The sequence below is a fragment of the Heliconius melpomene genome, chromosome 7 (assembly GCF_056956725.1).
Source record: "Heliconius melpomene rosina isolate 202511_hmr_F chromosome 7, ASM5695672v1, whole genome shotgun sequence".
Classification (NCBI taxonomy): domain Eukaryota; kingdom Metazoa; phylum Arthropoda; class Insecta; order Lepidoptera; family Nymphalidae; genus Heliconius; species Heliconius melpomene.
In genome coordinates, this window is record NC_140395.1 from 8,542,299 (window position 1) to 8,560,993 (window position 18,695).

Sequence of the window (18,695 nt, forward strand, 5' to 3'; positions counted from 1 at the left end):
ATCGCTCGATTGGGTGAAGTATGCGGCGGGAATGGGATGTGACGTGACGGCCGCCGGGACGCTCTCGGCACCCGCGTGCCTCATGACATCATGCTGACTCGGCCGCTCATCTGTAATAAAAAAAAATACAAATTATAAGAAATTATCAATAAAAGTACATAACTGATTAGTTATTTTAATTATTGAATATTATGTCACGTTAACAGTTAAGCTGTGTCATCTACTAATATAGATATAACGAAGGCGGCACAGCTCGCGGAGTACAGCAATGCGGGCTCACCCACACCACGAGCAAACTAATTAGGTGAGTGCGCTGGCGCTGGTGACCACAAATGGTCCGAATAAGCGCTTCGACCTTGTTGGGGAGCTTGCGCGGGAGTCGTAACGTCGCTGCAATTATTTTGGAAATTTAACATTAACTTGTAGAATAATACAAGTAGAGAACTGTGTGAAAGAAGCAAAAATATAATTTTTAATATGTCTTTAGCACATGGAAGGCATGACAGTCGCAGGTGCGTGCGAGGCTGACTGACGTCACGTCCGCAGCACTGAATGGAATCAAACTATGTAGGGCACACGTGACACCCTGTTGCCCGTGCCCCGCCGGAGCCCCAGAGCACCTACTCACTGACAGCTGTGGGAAATAGTAGATTATTTTAGTTTTATGTCCTATTTGGTAATCATAGACTATAGGTACTTATACCATGCTTAATAACTATCACTTTATTACAAGTGTACCTACATATAACAATTTAGTGAACACAGTAGGTATATTATATATGTATTCAAAATTAACGAAACTAAAAATATTCAAGTAGCGTCACACGCTAATGAATATTTTCTTCTTTGGCAAAGAAACCAGACAAAATATTTTAAATACCCAAATGATAAGATTATATCCGTATTTAACGGCAAAAATATGTTATTTTAAAGTGCGTGGTAAAAACATGAATTTATAAAAAAATATATAGGCGGTGCAATGACGAAATGTTAATAGATGCGACATCGCGACAAATATGTAGGGCGAGTGACGCACCGACTATTGATAGTGCGTCGTGCGCGGGCGGCGCGGCGCGAACTTTCGCGCATTTCTACTCCCAAGTCTGCGCTCGCCCGCCGCCATTATCGTACCAACAATCCGAAGGTGCTCTAGAATTCAGAATAGGGCCAGGTACCTCTACCGCCCGTGTAAGTTTTATTTCACTCGAATTACCAAATAATCCATTTTAAATAAATCAGTACAATTAACAATTTGAATTTCCTTATTTAGTTGTAGGAATACTGTATAAAAAAACATGTATCATTTATTCCTCTTTTATAACTTTGATTTATTTTAAGAAAGATTTATTAATGACGTGCCCAAATAAAGTTTATTAGTGAAGGCTTTTTATTTTGTAAATGGGGAGGTACTCAATAAACCGAAAACGAATCTTTTGGTAATTGAATAAGATATAATGAAGGTGTCTTTAAATAAAGTTCTCACATTATCAGTGAACGACCGCGAGCGGCGTGGCGTCGTAGGAATGCCGCCCGTAGTAGGAGGGCTGCGGCGCGAGAGGGGCGGCGGCCGGCACGAGTGAGTCTATAGAGATAGAGCAGGCATTCCATGGCTCTAACGGTGAGTTATTTCGCGGAGCACACACCGGCTGCGTGAATGGCCGGGAGATGCAGTGCAGGCTGCGGCGCCCCCCACAGCCTGCGCCGCCTCGCCGCATTCCACTCAGAGACGAGGCTGAGCTAGGACCTACTGAGGCGCCGTACATCAGTCGGCGAGGGCTCCACTGGCTACATTACATATTTATTTAAAGTTCACGGCGATCGATCGCTGCCAATTCCGCCGTACGTTGACCCGCCCGCTGTGGCTTTCTCCGACTCACTATTTGCTATTGGAACGAATCTATTAATTGGAGAAACTTAGTTCACATATGAGCGTGGAAAGTAGACCAAATAAGCTTTGCCGCTAGCTTTTTAAATTTACAATCTAATGAAGATATACCTACTGAAAGTATCATTTATGTTAATGCCTCATAACTCTATGAATAAGTTAATGTACCATTTACATCTACTTACAATGTCTTGTTTATTTTTTATGCAAAAAATTACGAAATTCTTTTCGTCGTTTCCATGAAAAGCCACTATGTCGTAACATCGCTATTATCGAGTTACATAGGTTTTACAAAGCAGATGTTAGGAGCCAACAATATGATATTCACACGGGGATTTCCCGATATCAGAATATTTATCTGTGCGGTCGCGGATCTATGTGACTCTCGAAGGGGGCAGCGATGCTATCGGCTGTATGGCATCTGGGGTTCAAAGGCTTTAACGCATCCGAATACTGGAAGCTGATTATCGCTCCCCTCTGCTCGACGGTGAAATGTCACCAAACAGCATTCCAAAATATTTGAAACGACCTTTATGGTGCGAAAGAAAGTGTGGGGGACAGGGGCGCGGGGCCGCGCGACCGTGGGACAGCGGCGCGCGCGCCAGTCGCACGGCGCTCCCCCTCCGCCCCCCGCGCCGCCCCGCCGCCTCCCGCATTCCAGCGCGCCTCCCTCCGAATTTATTCAGCCGCGACCCAGCACCGCCGCGCCGCGCACCGCTGTTGACTCATCACTCTAACTTACTGCTTTGACTTCTTCGGCCCTCGATCTCTCGCCGTAAAGTGCCAAGCAATTAAAATGAACATTATATATCCCCTTTAATTGTAAATTTAATGGTCAACGTTTTTATAACATCTTCATTGAACGTTCGTAAGATAGAATTGAAGATTTACTTTTTACATACACATAAATACGTCGTGTTTTTGACATGATAAAAACAATAGTTAATGTATGAAGAAGTAAGTTTAACAATAAAGATATTCGCTACTTAGCGCTATCCAGCGGGTGGTCGGTGGCTGGTGGCCGGGGCTGGTGGTCGGTGGCTGGTGGCCGGTGGCCGGTGGCGGGAAGCGGGTGGCGCGCGGCCGGGAGCGAGGCGAGAGCGGAGGCGGCGCGTCGCAAATAGCCCGTGACGCGGCGGCGGGCGCTGCACTCTGCGCGGTCATGTGCCCGGCGCGGCGCTCGGCGGTCGCAGCCAGACGCTCGTAATCGGCCCTCTATTTAGAAACGTCGTCGTCGACGGCGCTCCGGCGGGGCGCTCGGCGCTCCGCTCGCGCGGCGGGGAATGCGAGGCGACAATGCACGCGCGTCAACGACCGCGCGCGGCGGAAGCGGCACACTTCCAGCCCGGAAACTTGCGCCCGCGCCTTAAGGGACCGCCGACCTATTTATAATTGACGCAGGGCGCGGATGTGCTCGTCCAGCTGTGATGTAACGTGCCCGCTTCAGCACTCGTCTCTGAATAAATAAAACATAATTACCATATACTCGTGATGCGGCAATGCAAATGTTTTCGTGTTTCTATAGGTTATCGAAATAAGAAACTGACACTATTGTGACAACAAATGAGTGCAGTGACGCGCGACGACCGGTGACGTCAAATCGCCCTTCACTGGACAATGCAGTGAAATGTCATTTTTGTTGACTTTGACAGTTGATTCGAACCCCTAAAAATCCAGACATAGGAGAGAAAGTCTTCTCTATCCCGTAATTTGAAAAAGGAAATATTTTTTTAATATTTAACTTATATCTTATATATTAACTTATATGATACATCCGTATTATGTCACATATTATTTATTTTATTTGTAGTATTTTTAGATATATTTGTACAGTACTGTACGGCGGTCGGTGTCTGTCGTGGCCGTAGTGCGCGTCCCGCATATTAATACTCTGTAATTAAGGCGCGCTTTTACATTTTTAAACTGTTCACCACGATGCGACTGGGCATTCGTTGTAAATATAGAATGTTTCAGTCGGTGACTCGGACTCCGAACACATTCCCGAATGTAGAGTATAGCGCGGGAATCTACTTGTCAACTGTCAATTTTAAATACTAATAACTTTAGGTATATGTGGAATCAAGCTTAGATAACTATTAAATATCTAACTTTTTGGTTAATCGTTTTTTACTAATCCTTTTTAGGATTCCCGCAATAAATATAGATATGTATATGAAGTATATAAGAAAATTACATCGTTTTATATGAGACTATGATATGAGGTACTACGGGGCCGCTACGATATTACTACGAGACCTAATGGAATGGATATTATAGATTTATTTAACATTTAATTTTTTTATTTTATCAATAATTTATAATTCCTGTAAGCATTCCGAATATCTACTAACAAGTTATTCATTTACATTTATTTGAAATGCACCGTATTAGGCAACGTTGCACATTCTTGACTATAGTGAGTTGCGTTCTTGAATTTATTTACAAAGAAAAGGAATTTTAGCGGCAGATCGTATAACAGAAAGAGTATCGCTTACAAAAACAAATGAATACTGTGCATCACACCATATTTATTCAATATAGCTATATTATTCTTAGAAATATATAGCATATGCAATATACGAACAATATTTTATTACAATATGTAATGCGAATATGCCTCGCGTAGAGGTAGAGGCGAGAGGCGAGAGGCGGAGGGGTGAGGGCGCGGGCGCTGAGTGACATGGTTTCAGTTTCCAGGGCAGCAGTCGTCTCGGCGGCCGGCAGAGGCCACGGGGCGTCGCGCCCAGGACCTAGATTCCGTGTATTGTTTTAGTATATCGTATAGTTTTAGTATACATGCGTGTCGTGGTGGCGCCAAGGCGCGGCGCACTCGGCATGTATTATTCAACGCGACCCGCGCCGCCCCCCGAATTTTGTTAGCTCTGTCTCGGCCCCGTAAGCCGATGTCGCCTCTAATTACATATGCGTAAGATAGAGTTTACTGTGTCATGATCGTTTCGATTATCGGTAAAGTCAACATGTCGTAATGAACGACACCGAAACCGAAAAAAGTGACATTATTTTATTAAGAGTTTATTTCTAGTTGCGTTCTAGTAGAGAAGGTTTATAAGTTTTCTAAATCATTATATTTTAGAGGATTGCATTGTATACTTGTTTTAGAAACGTAAAATAAAATAATCCACCAATAGATACTTATTCTATAATTATATCTACGATTTTAGTTTTGTAGTTAGTGGTTGGGGACGCAGCGTAAAGAGCACAGTAGGCAAAGAGGTCAAGGTTGCGTTAGCGCCAACCTGACGTCTAGATACGTATTAATTGAATTATAGTTGAAATATAGTGCTTAAATTAGGCGTAGCTGATAGTAGGCCATGAATCATTTGCTCTGGCTACGGTAAAATTTGTAGGACTAAATTTTATGAATATTCTTCTTTAATAAATGAGACTTATTTATTAAGAAATAAATATACATCATATTAGAACTTTTAAAATTTATACAATAAATATTTTTTAATGAATAACGCCAATTTGATTAAAACTGGTGACCATATTTAGGTGTTATTTCAAATACATATAAAATAAACTAAAAGTTTTATAAACAGTTAATAATACATAAATACTACCTAAACTTAAATTAAAAAAATACACCCAAAAAAACAAAAACAACCAGAAAAAAACAAGAGACCAGTAGGGCTTACAGAGTAACAGAATGTTTAGGCTGCGCGCGAGGGGCGCCACCATCGCGCGGACGTAAGGTGCTCCTTATCGTGCGGCGTGCCATTGTTCGCGCCGACAGATTTATAACTTCCCTTTGCCCTCAATAAGGGCCCGTGACCTCAGCACCTTCCTTCTACTCCACTCCCTAACGTAAATAATTCGATTCCCTTTTGTAATGAATTATCAAAATTGAATACATATTTCATTTTATCCTATTTTAGGTCATACATTTAAAAATTGGTGAAAATTATAATTTACAGATGAAAAAATATTATAGATTTTAATTTTATCCTTTTTTAGTAATTCCAGTTTTGCCACTACATGTAATAAATATTTCAAAACAAAATTCTATGCTTGAGTATCTTATTATATTTAAAAACAATTATTAGAATCGCAGAAATATACGTAACTTCAATTAATTTATTTCTCACCAAATAATAATACTTACCAAAACAATCTCATGTATTTGTCACGAATTTGTTGGGTTTTTTCTTTTAGTTTTATTTTCTTGTCGTCTATTTTAGTGTTATTCGCACCTGAAAATTTAAAAATATATTTTAAAAAGTCAATTTAAATACATAATTAATATTATATTCATAAATAATAACGTTATATATGTGTGTTATAATGGAATGTTTCATTAGAATAAATAAACCAAAAATAAATTCTAAAGTCACTATAATAGTGAAAATAATCAAAGACTTTTTTATGAAAGTTGTTATCAGTATTATTTATTATGGAAATAAGGCTAACATCAGTTTCCCAGCGTCTCAAGCCAGCGAAGCGGTGGGAAATGCCGCCGCGTCTACACTGTGAGAAAATACTATGATATTTAGGCAATTATCAATTTTTCGTGCTAATTTGGTCGATTGTTTGTTTATTTTGTGAACATTTTGTGGAGATACATGTATCTCGTTTTAGTATATATGCATTCACAGATAGATAATCGATATTCTTGAATAATAATTTAATTTAAGCAGAAGATTTTTATTTGAATGTCATATTATACTGAGTTAATATTATTTATAATACGAAAAATATAATTAAATTTATCTATTTGTGAGAATGTGACAGATAGATAAATTATAATTATTATTCCGGACAATAATAATTTAGTTATTCATTAACGACAACAGAAAAAGCAAAGCTAAGAGAAGAAAGAGCCAGGCGTCATTAACCTGTAGAATACTCGTACAAATAAAAATAACAAAGTGTTATCTATGATTGCCTACGTCACAAATACAAGACAGCCGACGACATGTACTCGTACGTGCTATGGAATGTGGCTCGGACGCTGCTCGCTCGCGTAACGGGCCTCCGAGACTTGCGAGACCTCTCGCGTACATTCCCAGGTCCCAGATCGCCCCGCTCAGATAAGCCCGGCTTCTATACGAAACCCAATAAGCCATTTCCTTGAAGTTCTCACAAGAGTACCGCTCCTGTTAAAAAAATGACCAAAGCCGAACAAAAAATCCGTGAATAAGGCGGGAGCGCGAAATAAGAATGGCCCCAGTTCTGAGAAGTCTCGGCGCCGGTGCAGTCTTTACAATCTTTATAATGATTGCTTTTTGTGGCGCGACCCTTATTGGCTTTTCGTGGGGCTGAGAACTGGCACAACGAGATGTGCGAATCCTTCCCGCCGCCTCACCTACCCGCCTACCCCTACCCCTGCTCGCTGCTGCCTGCCCCGCAGCGCCCGGCGCTTTGCTCCAACGGAAATCGGCAATCACTGGTTTTAGAAAACGGATAATGTGGGGACGGAAACGTGCCACCGCCCAATTCGAATACGATCCTGAATGATGAAATGCTCGCACTTACTTATGGACAGCTGCGGATATAACAATGATTGACCAATTTAGTAAAGTGAAATTTACATGGCGGCGTCACGTCCATCTGCTCCCATATGTATTCTTCGAAACACTCGTGCTGAACTGGCTTCCGAGGTAGAACAGAGCTATGTCTATTAATGAAAGGAAGTTCAGCGTAGGAAACACTTATGAAATGTACGCCCACGCTGTGCAATGCAGCGGAAGCGGAGGCCCACAACTATATAGTTTTGCTTTGTCTGTAGGCGTCACAACCCAAATGCTCCATATTTATTACTTGGTGAGATATATGTTGATAATATATATAAAATATATAAATAGTATAGGACGAAAATTGTCGGGAAAAGGGCACAAATGGATGTGCGAACTACCTCAGCTTAAAATGACGAGATGAATTGTGACTCAGTAAGTGGTACACGTGTCGCTGACGTCCGACTTGACTCATTTCATTTGTTACTGTTCCTAGGGAAGGTTACTGGTACATACATACTACAAGGATACTGGTACTTATAGTTGTATAACATTAATATACCATGTAAATTTTTCATTTTTTATTTAATAATAAAAATAGTTTAGTTTAATATATTTTAAAGTTTTAATTTTTTTTTAGCTTTACGCTGTGTCCGGCACGTAACAAGGTATGCAGAGGAATCTGGGAGCCTATCGTTAAGACACTCCGTTCTCATTAAGACAAACGTTTCCCCTTTCCGCCAAATTCTGAAGGCATTGCGTTTTATGTAACGGGATTCAACGCTGCGCTATGCCTCGTTACAAGAGCGAGGAAATGAAAATATTAAATATTTTATTTGTTCTAGCGGGATTCGAACCCATAACCTGTCGCGTCAATTATTTTATATTAATATAAATTTAAGTCTATATAATATTGTATTTATATTAATATAATAGTAATTATAGACGAAACATCGGAACACAAAAAAAATAATCTTTATCATTCCTATGTTGTATCTAGAATGCTTAAGTCTAAGCATAACTCATACACCAAATTTTAAGTGAATATATGAGAGCTAATAAATAAAAAAAATAATAAATAGCATGGGGGTATCAATGTAGATGTAAGAGTTTCAACGGGTTAAGCGCAACGAGGACGCTCGAGTCGGACGTCATGCACCAGCGGTGACGTATGTCCTGTCGATAACGCTCCTCGCCACTCTCATTGTTTCAATTTATTACCTACGTGCGAGAGATTGCTATCGCTCGGACTTAGCTCGGTACTTAACACTGTTCTAATTTATCACTTAGTGATTTGACAAGTGTCAAAATAAAGTCACAACTCGTTTATAACTAACTACCCGCATTTTTAGCTATTCGATAATCAATGTTTATTAATTAATTTAGTTTGAGTATATAAAATCGATCTTGTATTGTTTTAAATTAGAAATTATAAATAATAGTTAGTAAATAATTGTTGTCTTACGCAAGCTCAGAAGTCCATCATCAGCGAGTGATAACCACAATGTAAATCACTTGTACACTATATTCACAGTCAACAAATACCGTTCAGCGCTTGAAACGACACTCGCTTTTAGCACTTCGCACGAAGTTCGGCCTCAACTAGCGGCGTTCACTAAACAACGCGATAATACAAAAAGAAGTCAGAGGTTACGATGTTATCGAGGGAGACATGAATATTCGAAGACGCGAGGGTCACGAGTGAGCGGTCGGCGTAGCATCGCCCCGCGGCGTGAATGGAACGACCGACATTTTATGAATCGAGAGCCGTCGCTCATTGACCTGACCACACGAGCCGCTCGCGACGGCCATGGTGTCCCCAGCGCCGCCAGCCCCGGACTCAGCGCCGGTTCCGGCCGACGGAAGTGACGTCCCCGCAACATGGCGGCGCGCGCGCAGGAAGTGCGCAGCTTACCTAGCAGGACTCCGCCGGCGCCGGCCCCGGCCCGCGCCGAGCCCGCGCACCGCTGAGCCGAGCCGATAGTGATATCCGCAAAAGTGCGCGCGATCACTAGCTTACGAATAAATTATTCGCACTGTTATCTAAAAATATTCGTGTGCGACGCAATGCGGTCGAGAGACGCGGAGCGAGCCAGCGCGGAATCGCACACGCGAACTGCTTCCCCGCCGCGGGGAGACTGATGAGGGCAGGCCGCGCCGGCGCCGGCGGAGGCTCCGGCGCACGCGCACACCGCCTGCCGTCCCGCTCGGCGCGCGCGCACGGCCGCCGGCGCGAGCGGGACGGCGACACTCCGTTATCACAGCGCCGACTCGTGAACACCAATAGACCGAGGAGTAGGGACAAAATATTCGACCTTCACTTTACGTGCACGCACACGTGCGCGCGCGCTCGTCGTGCGGCACACATGCGCGCGCCTCGCGAATTGTTCGCTCGCCGCAGCGCACCGTCGCTCCGCACCGTTGTGCTACTTTTGACAATTTTTCCAGAAATTTGACATGCAACGTCGCCGTGGACGACGCGCCCGCGCCACGTGGCCGAGCCGTGAAGGTTCCTGCTGAAAGCTTCAAACTTCATAACTATAACATAACTTGGTCTCCTTCATGTTACCGAATGACAAACTGTTTTAATCATCAAAGTGTATCTAAGCAACATCAGTTGTACCTAGACTTAAACTGAAAACAATCACACACGTACATATAACTTAATATTTACCATATATACTTAAAATAAGAAATAAACCACCGATTATGATTTTTGGCAGATATCTAATTCAAAAATATAAATCAAGTTTGAATACATCAAGCGACACAGCTACATCTACTTACTTGGATTGATTGAAAATTGTTATGAGAAATTAAATTATACCTGATAGTGAAATCTTTATTAAAAAGAATAAATAGTTTGTATATAAAAAATTTGAATAAAATTGTTATTTTATACTTCAATTAGGTCATAAAAATTATTATCCACTGGTTTTTTTATCTAAATAAAACTATATATTAATAAAACTATGTATAAATGGAAATTCTGAGTATTTTCTTTTAAATATTCATAAAAGATTAATAAAAATATACCTATTAGGAGTTAGCGGGTTACGCTTGAGTACCCATTTTTGTTTAATTTTTAACAGTTTATCCACTCCTTAACTTTGCAAAAAAGTAACATAACTCCAATTTCCAGAAAATAATGGTATAAAAAAACTATATTTTAATTATAAATTAAATTAAGCATCTAGATAGATTTGTATAAAATTATTTCAATTATTTTTCTCTTTTCTACCTACCTTATTGTTATTTTTCATAATATTTCAACTTTGAATATTAATTAATATATAAAAATACAAAATATAATTTATATATTTTTTGTTTTAATAAGAAACTTTTTAATATAAATGATTATTTATAAAGTGTCCTCCTGTAGAATTGTTATCCAATATTTTTACCCCTTTTAAAAATCTATTTATATATTAATACCTATTTAATACTATTACTACGTACACAGAAAATAAGTATGTACGATTCATAGTAATAAGAACATAATTTCCATGTACCCACTTAACCAATATACACATAAGAAAAATATAAAATTTTTGCTTTTTAATAAATAAAAATATTTAAATTACAATTGATTAATATGAATAATAATTAAATATCTAAAAATAATAAAAAAGCTCACTTACAAAGTCTTAAAATATAAAAGGTCTGGGTAGGTATATAATTTTCTTACTACAAAATATATAACTTTATTGTTTAAAATATTAAAAAAAAACAAAACTGAAATGAAACTACAAAGCTTAATTACTATATAATATGATTAATCAGTTATTTGCATATTTTTATTTACGTAATTACTCTGAAAAATAATTAATATGAGCCAGGTTTGCGCAAAATCTGCGATTTTAGGGGTGCCCATAATATGCTTATTTTATATCAAAATTATATTATTATGTAATTTTTTTTTGCGACAGCTTATAGGCGCTAAGTTGTAGAGAGGGTTGACGGTTAAAAAGTGCGCGAAAAGTGCGTGCTAGTGTTGCCACACGCGGCCGCAACCGTGCGCATGGCTCGGCTCTTCGCCATACTTCACGCGTTCTCCTACACCTCTACTACTTGACTCTAATATTTGTATTCATGTTTTTTTTTTGCTTTTTAATAATTAATTATTTATTCTCAAAATAAATACATAATTAATTAAAACTGACTTTATATATTTCCTTCAAATACAATAAAAAAAAATATTTTGCTACCCTAAGTAATTCTCTTTTTGATTACCTACTGTGTTCCTTAAAAAAAACCTAATTCTCTTATTTTAGGATTATATCTACAGTGACCGTTAAAATTTAAACTTGTCATTTAAACCAATTACCTACATTTATTTTCAGCTTTGATGCAATAAAATTATTGGGGCGTGTATATTGTGTTAGAATCCGGTACTCTTATCAACATAGGGCTGTGCCTATCTAATCTTGGATTCATAGCCTGATAAAATTTTCTTTTTTTAATTTAAAACATTTTTCTACAAATTATCAGCCAATATTTTTAAATCCTTGAAATTTATTTTTATTAAATTGATTAAAAATATAAATTGTCTATAAAGTAAATTTCATTTATTTTAATAAATTATTATTATTTATATCAATATGGAATAGTAAAGTATTAAGAATAAGATTAATATTTAGGACTGCGTTTCTAAAATAACAGTGAAGTTAAATACTGACATTAGCTATACACCAATGTTGCCATTGTAAAAAACAGCGTGTAAATTTTTATTTTGAATAACATGTTGTTCAATCCACTAGAGCATGTTAAAGTATATTTTAATCTTTAAGCATAATAATTTAGATTTACCACAATAATGTTCTGTATACAAAATTTATCTACCATAAGGCAATATTGACAATATCCTACAAAACCAATTCATACAATTGTAGCAGCACTGGCAGCAAGTGAAAGAGCGACTACGTCGAAAACGGTATGTGAGTCGGGTATTTCCCGGAATTAATATTGTTAATATATAAATATACCCATAGCACGCTGGGTAGGTAGGTGCGTTATACAATAATCTTATAAAAGTAAAATTTCCCAAATATTATTAAAGCGTTAAATTACACAATAAAATAGATAAAAATATCTTGATATGATGATAGAGTCTACTTTAAATAAATGTAGATATTTTCATATTGAAATGTACTTACATACGTTTTTAAAATTTTTTATGATTACATGTTTACAATAACTAAACTTTAAATTTTTTAAAACCTAAACAATTAGGGGCCTATTTATTAATAAGTTTATAAGCTTATGAAACCTGAAAGCTTCGGTCAAATTACTTATATATATTCAAAGCTAACTATTATTTTTCAGTAATAAGGACCGTTGAGAGAAACCCTGTTCACTTGAATTAATTATTTTAAAAAATATATAATATTTTCTAAGAATGCAAGCATTTTATAATTTCTATGTAATATATAATAAATAGTTGCATACCTATAACTGCTGTTATCTACTGTTATCAAACCAAAGTAATCGTAAATTGGCCTGAGCTGGACTAGCTCAAGAAAGGAGAATTGGTGTTTTGCGTGCTGGACTCATCTTCTCTGAGCCGTGACGTCCGGCCGGGGTCAGCGCACGCAGGGCCACCGAACACTTTCTTCTACCCGACAAACGACCCCTCAACATTTCATTGACAGCATTTTAGCCTTCTTCCTGAACCATTTCCGGAACAAACGTACACTAATCTGGTTACACGTGCAGAGGACGACACCGTTCACACAAAGAGGAACTACAACTTGCGTGGTATGACTGTGATGAGTTTATCCCCAGGTGATATTCCCAGGTGATCAATTCTGTTTTAATTAATGATTGTATAACACTAGCCGTGCGTACGCGTCGTCAGCGCTAACAGATTGATCACGGCAATGTATGACACGTGCAGTCCGCGCTAGCGGCCCTTCTATTTGTAAACCGGCGCCGAGGGCCGCGCATTCCTATCGTGCCTCGTGCCCTGCGTGCCTCCACCCGATCGCTCGCTGGTGCACTCACACCCGAGGTGCAGCCAGCGAACTGTTTACATTACCGATCAAGTTAAAGGTTTTGTGTGTGGCTCCTTGCATCTGCCGCAGTGAAAATGAAGCATTGCGTTTGAATCGTCTAACGCCGCGAACAGTCCAAGAATTTGACTCTTTCTTAAGTTCTGTTAAAGGCAATGCTACTGTAACTGTCAAATACACAATTGCTGGGAAGATCTCGTTAAATATCTAAGCCATATAAGGATAGCGTTTTGAAATACACTTAAACTTAATTGGAATAGGTACCTATCTATCAATTGTTATGGTGTTACCATAATTCTTTAATTGTGGTATCATAAGTAATCAAGATATTAAGTTCTTTGTATTTTTGGTGTTGTCACATTCAAAATATATAATAAGCATTATACGATAAGTAATTATAATCTAACAGTTAATTGTTAACAGTATATTCAATAACAATAGAGTTCGTTTTCTAATATTCATTTAGAATTATCTAGAAAGTGCAGTACACAAATAAGTTTTAGCTGAAATTGATTCGAATTCGTTCGCCTTAACAGAGAGGTACACATCACCAGATTCTCTAACAGTTAAGTTATACGTCAATTTGACGTTATTTCACATTTTATCTGGATCTCTTTTTAACATGCATTCTCTTATTGTGTAAAAATATCTCCATTCTACCGTACAACCTCCTTCGTGTGTTCTACATTGGCGGACAAACAAAGAACAGAACAGACGTTACGTTAAAATCTAACTTGTTCAATTATTTTTACAGAATAACCTAGCATATTAAAATATGTCTATTATTATTGATATTGCTAAAGTAGTATTTTATTTAGATAGTAATGTCAAAAAAGTACGTACATATAAACTCTATTCGCAGAGCATACAATTTCAATGAATTAAAATATCGTAATACCAATGCACTGTAGCTGATTATGAAGAAAATGACAACAAAAATTACAATTGTTTTTAGAAACGTGTAAAAATTTTAACGTTGTAATATTTGAACTTGCGCCTCTGGGAAACCGTCCAAGCGCCCTGACTGTTATGCCATACGTTCTTATCAAGGTACGTCGAAATTCTTACACTCTTGTTACAACTTATTTATGTTGCTAGCATCCTCTGTACCCTACAGACTGTCGGGAGATTTTTACAAATTACCGCTACCCAAAGATATCATATTCAATTTTAAGTAATTATCATTTGGCAAGAGAGCTATTTATTAAATGTTTTTAACATTAAAAAAAAAACATTGTTTTCCACACCTAGGAAAGAAAGCTTCCTAAGTAAATTTAATAGTTTTTAACATGTTAAAGTGTTATTCTTAGGAGTTTACTTTCTAAGTAAAGTAAGATCCTAAGAATAACATTTTAACATGATAAAAATTTACCTATGCTAGTATCAATGTTAACATTTGTATTTCTAACTACTTTTGGTATAAAGTATGTAATTTACAAATGGGACTAAATGGTGAGCATTGATAATATGTTGTACCGAAGTACAGTTCCCGCATTCCGATGAATGGTGAGCGGGCGTCGGCAGGGGGGGCGGGGGAGGCGGAGGGGTCGGGGAGGGGGGCGCCGCATGCCTGCGCGTGCGCCGCTACGACACTACTAACAATGGTTACAACAAATTCTAACAGGTGTCCACTTCACAACAATTTCGGTATAGCTAGCAGAAGCATATAAAATTGTGTACCTACCTTCTTGTATTACACACGCGGGTATATTTGATTTAATTTCAAATTTAATTATATTCCTAAAAGAGTTGCCTCTCCTATATGACAAAATATTTGTAAGCAGTCGGGTGGAAATGCTATCATCCAATAAATTCATTTATTTGAATCGACCTGACTTCTTAACTTAGTCGGTACAATCATCACCATTTGGAACATTGAGCATAGAAATGCCTCTAGATTCGATAACATCTTCCCCAAGCCCTACTTTGTCAAAGCTAAATTAGCATTTAGCCCCATATCCAAAGTTTCGTTAAATTTTATTTCAATTAAATAGAAATTTGTAAAGATTTGGTGTATCACAAGGCAGGTTAACAAATTAACCTTAGTACTAGGTGTTTATTCTTAAAGACAACTGCTATCGTATATATCTACCCCGTCACCGGTCACCCCCAAATACTTATAGTATTATTTAGTAATGGAAGGTCTGGGAACTTTGTGGAATACATGGATAAATCACGCTCTACAGTTACGAGAAATACATAATTATTTTTGTTGTTTCTTAACATTAAAAAAATGCTATTTTTGTTAGACATTTTTTTTTACTAATTACCTTTGAAATGAAGGTCAAAATTGTTAAGAACACTAGTGTTCTTATAGTGTTTACTGGAATGTTGATGGATGCAGTGCAATGTCATAAATGAGTCACGATGATCGCCGTACCGGTGGCCAGCAGTCAGCAGTCAGCATTAGATAGTGAGAACATGTTTTGTTGGAATGCGGATGCTTCCGAGAATTAACAGCTAAGCCATCTATTTGATCGGTCCCTTCCTATCGCGACTGTGTCACTGTCAAATCATATCGGTAAAGTCACTTTGATCTCCTATCCAATTTCAAAATTTAAAAATCCATATTAAAACAGCAGATTTTATTATACTTGATTATGCTGTTAGGGTTGCTCTAAAAGCTAATGTTGCAAGAATATTTTAGAGGTATCTATTATAAAAATATTTCTTTTAGTAACACCACCATCTCAATTGATTGTAAAGAATAATATCGGTGCAGTAGCACTGTAGTTGGGATTGGTACAGCCTTTGGCGAGTTGGGGGGCGGGCGGAGTGCGCGTGCGCGAGGCAGGTGCGCGCGCGCAGCCGGCCACCTCGTTACCGTCGCGAGAATTCCCTTCTACCTCAAATTACTGCTTATTTAGGGTTGTACAAGTGTTGCTCAGCATACATGGTATAATTGATCATTCGCCCGATGGCCCGATTACCCTAATTTTATTCCATTTTTGGGTAATTACTGATTTTTGAATATACATTATAAAGACAGGTGCAATAGACTTAAACTATTGCGATAAGTCCAAAAAGATAAAGCTAAGTAAAATAGAAATGTACATAGTACATTTGATGCTCTATATATTTTTTGTAGGTAATTTTATTTGTGGTTGAATTTATAATTATTAATAAGTAGGTACCTACATATAGAACCGTAGTATATATGAATATAAGCTAAAATGTTATACATATGCACCTTCTGCGAAAATATACATTTTAAAAAGTGTAATGTCAACTTTCGACTATGATTTTAAACTTTAGTTATATAATATATATAATAATAGTTATCTTTATATCATTATATTTGCAAATAAATGTACTTTAACACAAACAAAAGCCAGAAGCCAAAGCTATAGTTTATAAATACCTACTTATTACTACTAACTACACTACTGGACTAATACCACCAAAACATCCTGTAAATACTAGCCAGGGTCGACGGAGCTTTTTGTTTCACTATAAAAAGTTATGAAATCTCTAGGTAAAGCCCAGCCAAGTCAAAGGTTCCTTACAGCGATTTTTGTATTCATATAGTTAACTTTTATGTCGCAGTAAGGAACCTTAGACTTGGTGTGACTTTACCTACAGAATTTACTGTTTATAGAGAAACAAACAGGCCCGTCGAGACTTGGTAAATTTTTTATAGGATGTGTTTGGTGGGATTGTCCTTCTTTTTACAGAAAGCAATTTTTACCCATCACACTGAAAACTTTTCCATTTCTCTCACAGTTTAGACGAGCTTTTATGGTTCTTCATCAGTTACTCCAGAACTTCAATTTTTGTACATCAAAAGAAGTTTGGAATTTGGAGATACTGGTGTGAGCTTATATCTTATTAGAAGACGATCATTTAAAAGCTATACAACTATCCAGAGGTTCTCAAATAGGGGCACGAAAATACTCCAAAATAGTTTCAGAAAAGAATGGTACGACGGTGCTTTACCTTGTGGTAGTGTAACTATAGCAGTGTTACTGTTTTGTTATTATTATTTATTAGCTTCAAGCTGTATTCCACTGATAGCGGGGTAGGCAGAGGTAACCTGGGAACCCAGCATTAAGACACTTTTGTTCTTAACTTTCCGCCGAATTCAGGGGTCTTTACGTGTTGAGTGGCGGAAACCAACGCCGCGCTTCGACTCGACACCAGAGCGAAGAAATGGAAATATTGAATATTTCATTCCCTTCAGTGGCAACTGGGAACCGAACCTAGAACCTGTAGCATTTACAGTCACACACCTGTGCCTCTGGGCCACGACTGGCCTGATTTGTTGCTCTACATATTGAAAGTAACGACATGCCTCTTATTTAAAATGTAATTGACTAATTGGATTAGTAATTAATTTCTTAGTAGATATCTTGTAAACAGGTAAGTAACCACTTCTAATGACAGCAGTCTTCATCTCTGCAATTAGCAATTCAATATTTATATGGTCAACGTACTAATTATTTGTTTTGACATGAGTCACTGGTGAGGTACTGGTGGGGCTTTTTGGCGAATGTCATTTTTCAAATTCGATAAAAGAAAACATCTTGAGGCCAATCTTGGCGCAGGGGCCCAACCGGGCGTCTGTAAGGAAGGAAATTATATATTTAATGCTTTAAATTTTTGGTGGAAATTTTGTTTCAACGCACAATGTCTCCAAAATTTAGGGGGGGGACGAAATGTCTTAACATTAGGTTCCCTTTGCCTATTCAGCTACATGTATCCCACATAGAGTGAAGCTGAAAATAAAAAAAACCGGTTAAGTGCGAGTCTGACTCGCAAATCGAGGCTTCCACACCTACTAATTTCAGGATGGTACTTCAGAGGAAAGTACAATTTTATGTAGATGTCTATAATAAATATGTACATATATATTTCGCGCAAATATTTCGTTATTGATTCTGTATTAATTCTCGATATGTTTTTTTTAAATATATAATTACCTAGTAGTTTTACAAAATTGTCTTAGAACTATTTTTATTAGAGTCTGTTGTGAGTTGTGATGTTATCATTTCTGTAAAGTCTTTATTCGTATAATGAGTTGACATTTCCTGACGTAATTAGGGAAGTACGGAAACATATGTCTTACATATATGAATATTCAGATTTTATAAATAGATACGGGTACGATCAAACTTGTAATATCTATTGAATATTTTTATATAGGTATGTATACTAATTTACTTAGTATGTCTCATCACAAGATCACCTCAATTTTGATTTTATATTTCAATTTCCAATACAGTTTTTAAGCATTCAAATACATCTTTGTTGTTTTTTTCCCACACACATCAGGTTTGGCAGAAGGATAATACATTCCAGTCCCCAACTTACGCCGAATTCTGGAGA

General features: G+C 37.7%; 1 protein-coding gene across 1 annotated transcript; it reads left to right on the forward strand.

The window, feature by feature from the left end:
* Window positions 1–6,444: 6,444 nt before the first annotated feature.
* Window positions 6,445–10,616, forward strand: LOC146537643 (uncharacterized). Its single transcript, XM_085187557.1, has one exon. It carries the CDS (start codon window positions 9,501–9,503, stop codon window positions 9,813–9,815), a length of 315 nt encoding a protein of 104 aa, XP_085043683.1. The 5' UTR covers window positions 6,445–9,500; the 3' UTR covers window positions 9,816–10,616.
* Window positions 10,617–18,695: the final 8,079 nt, after the last annotated feature.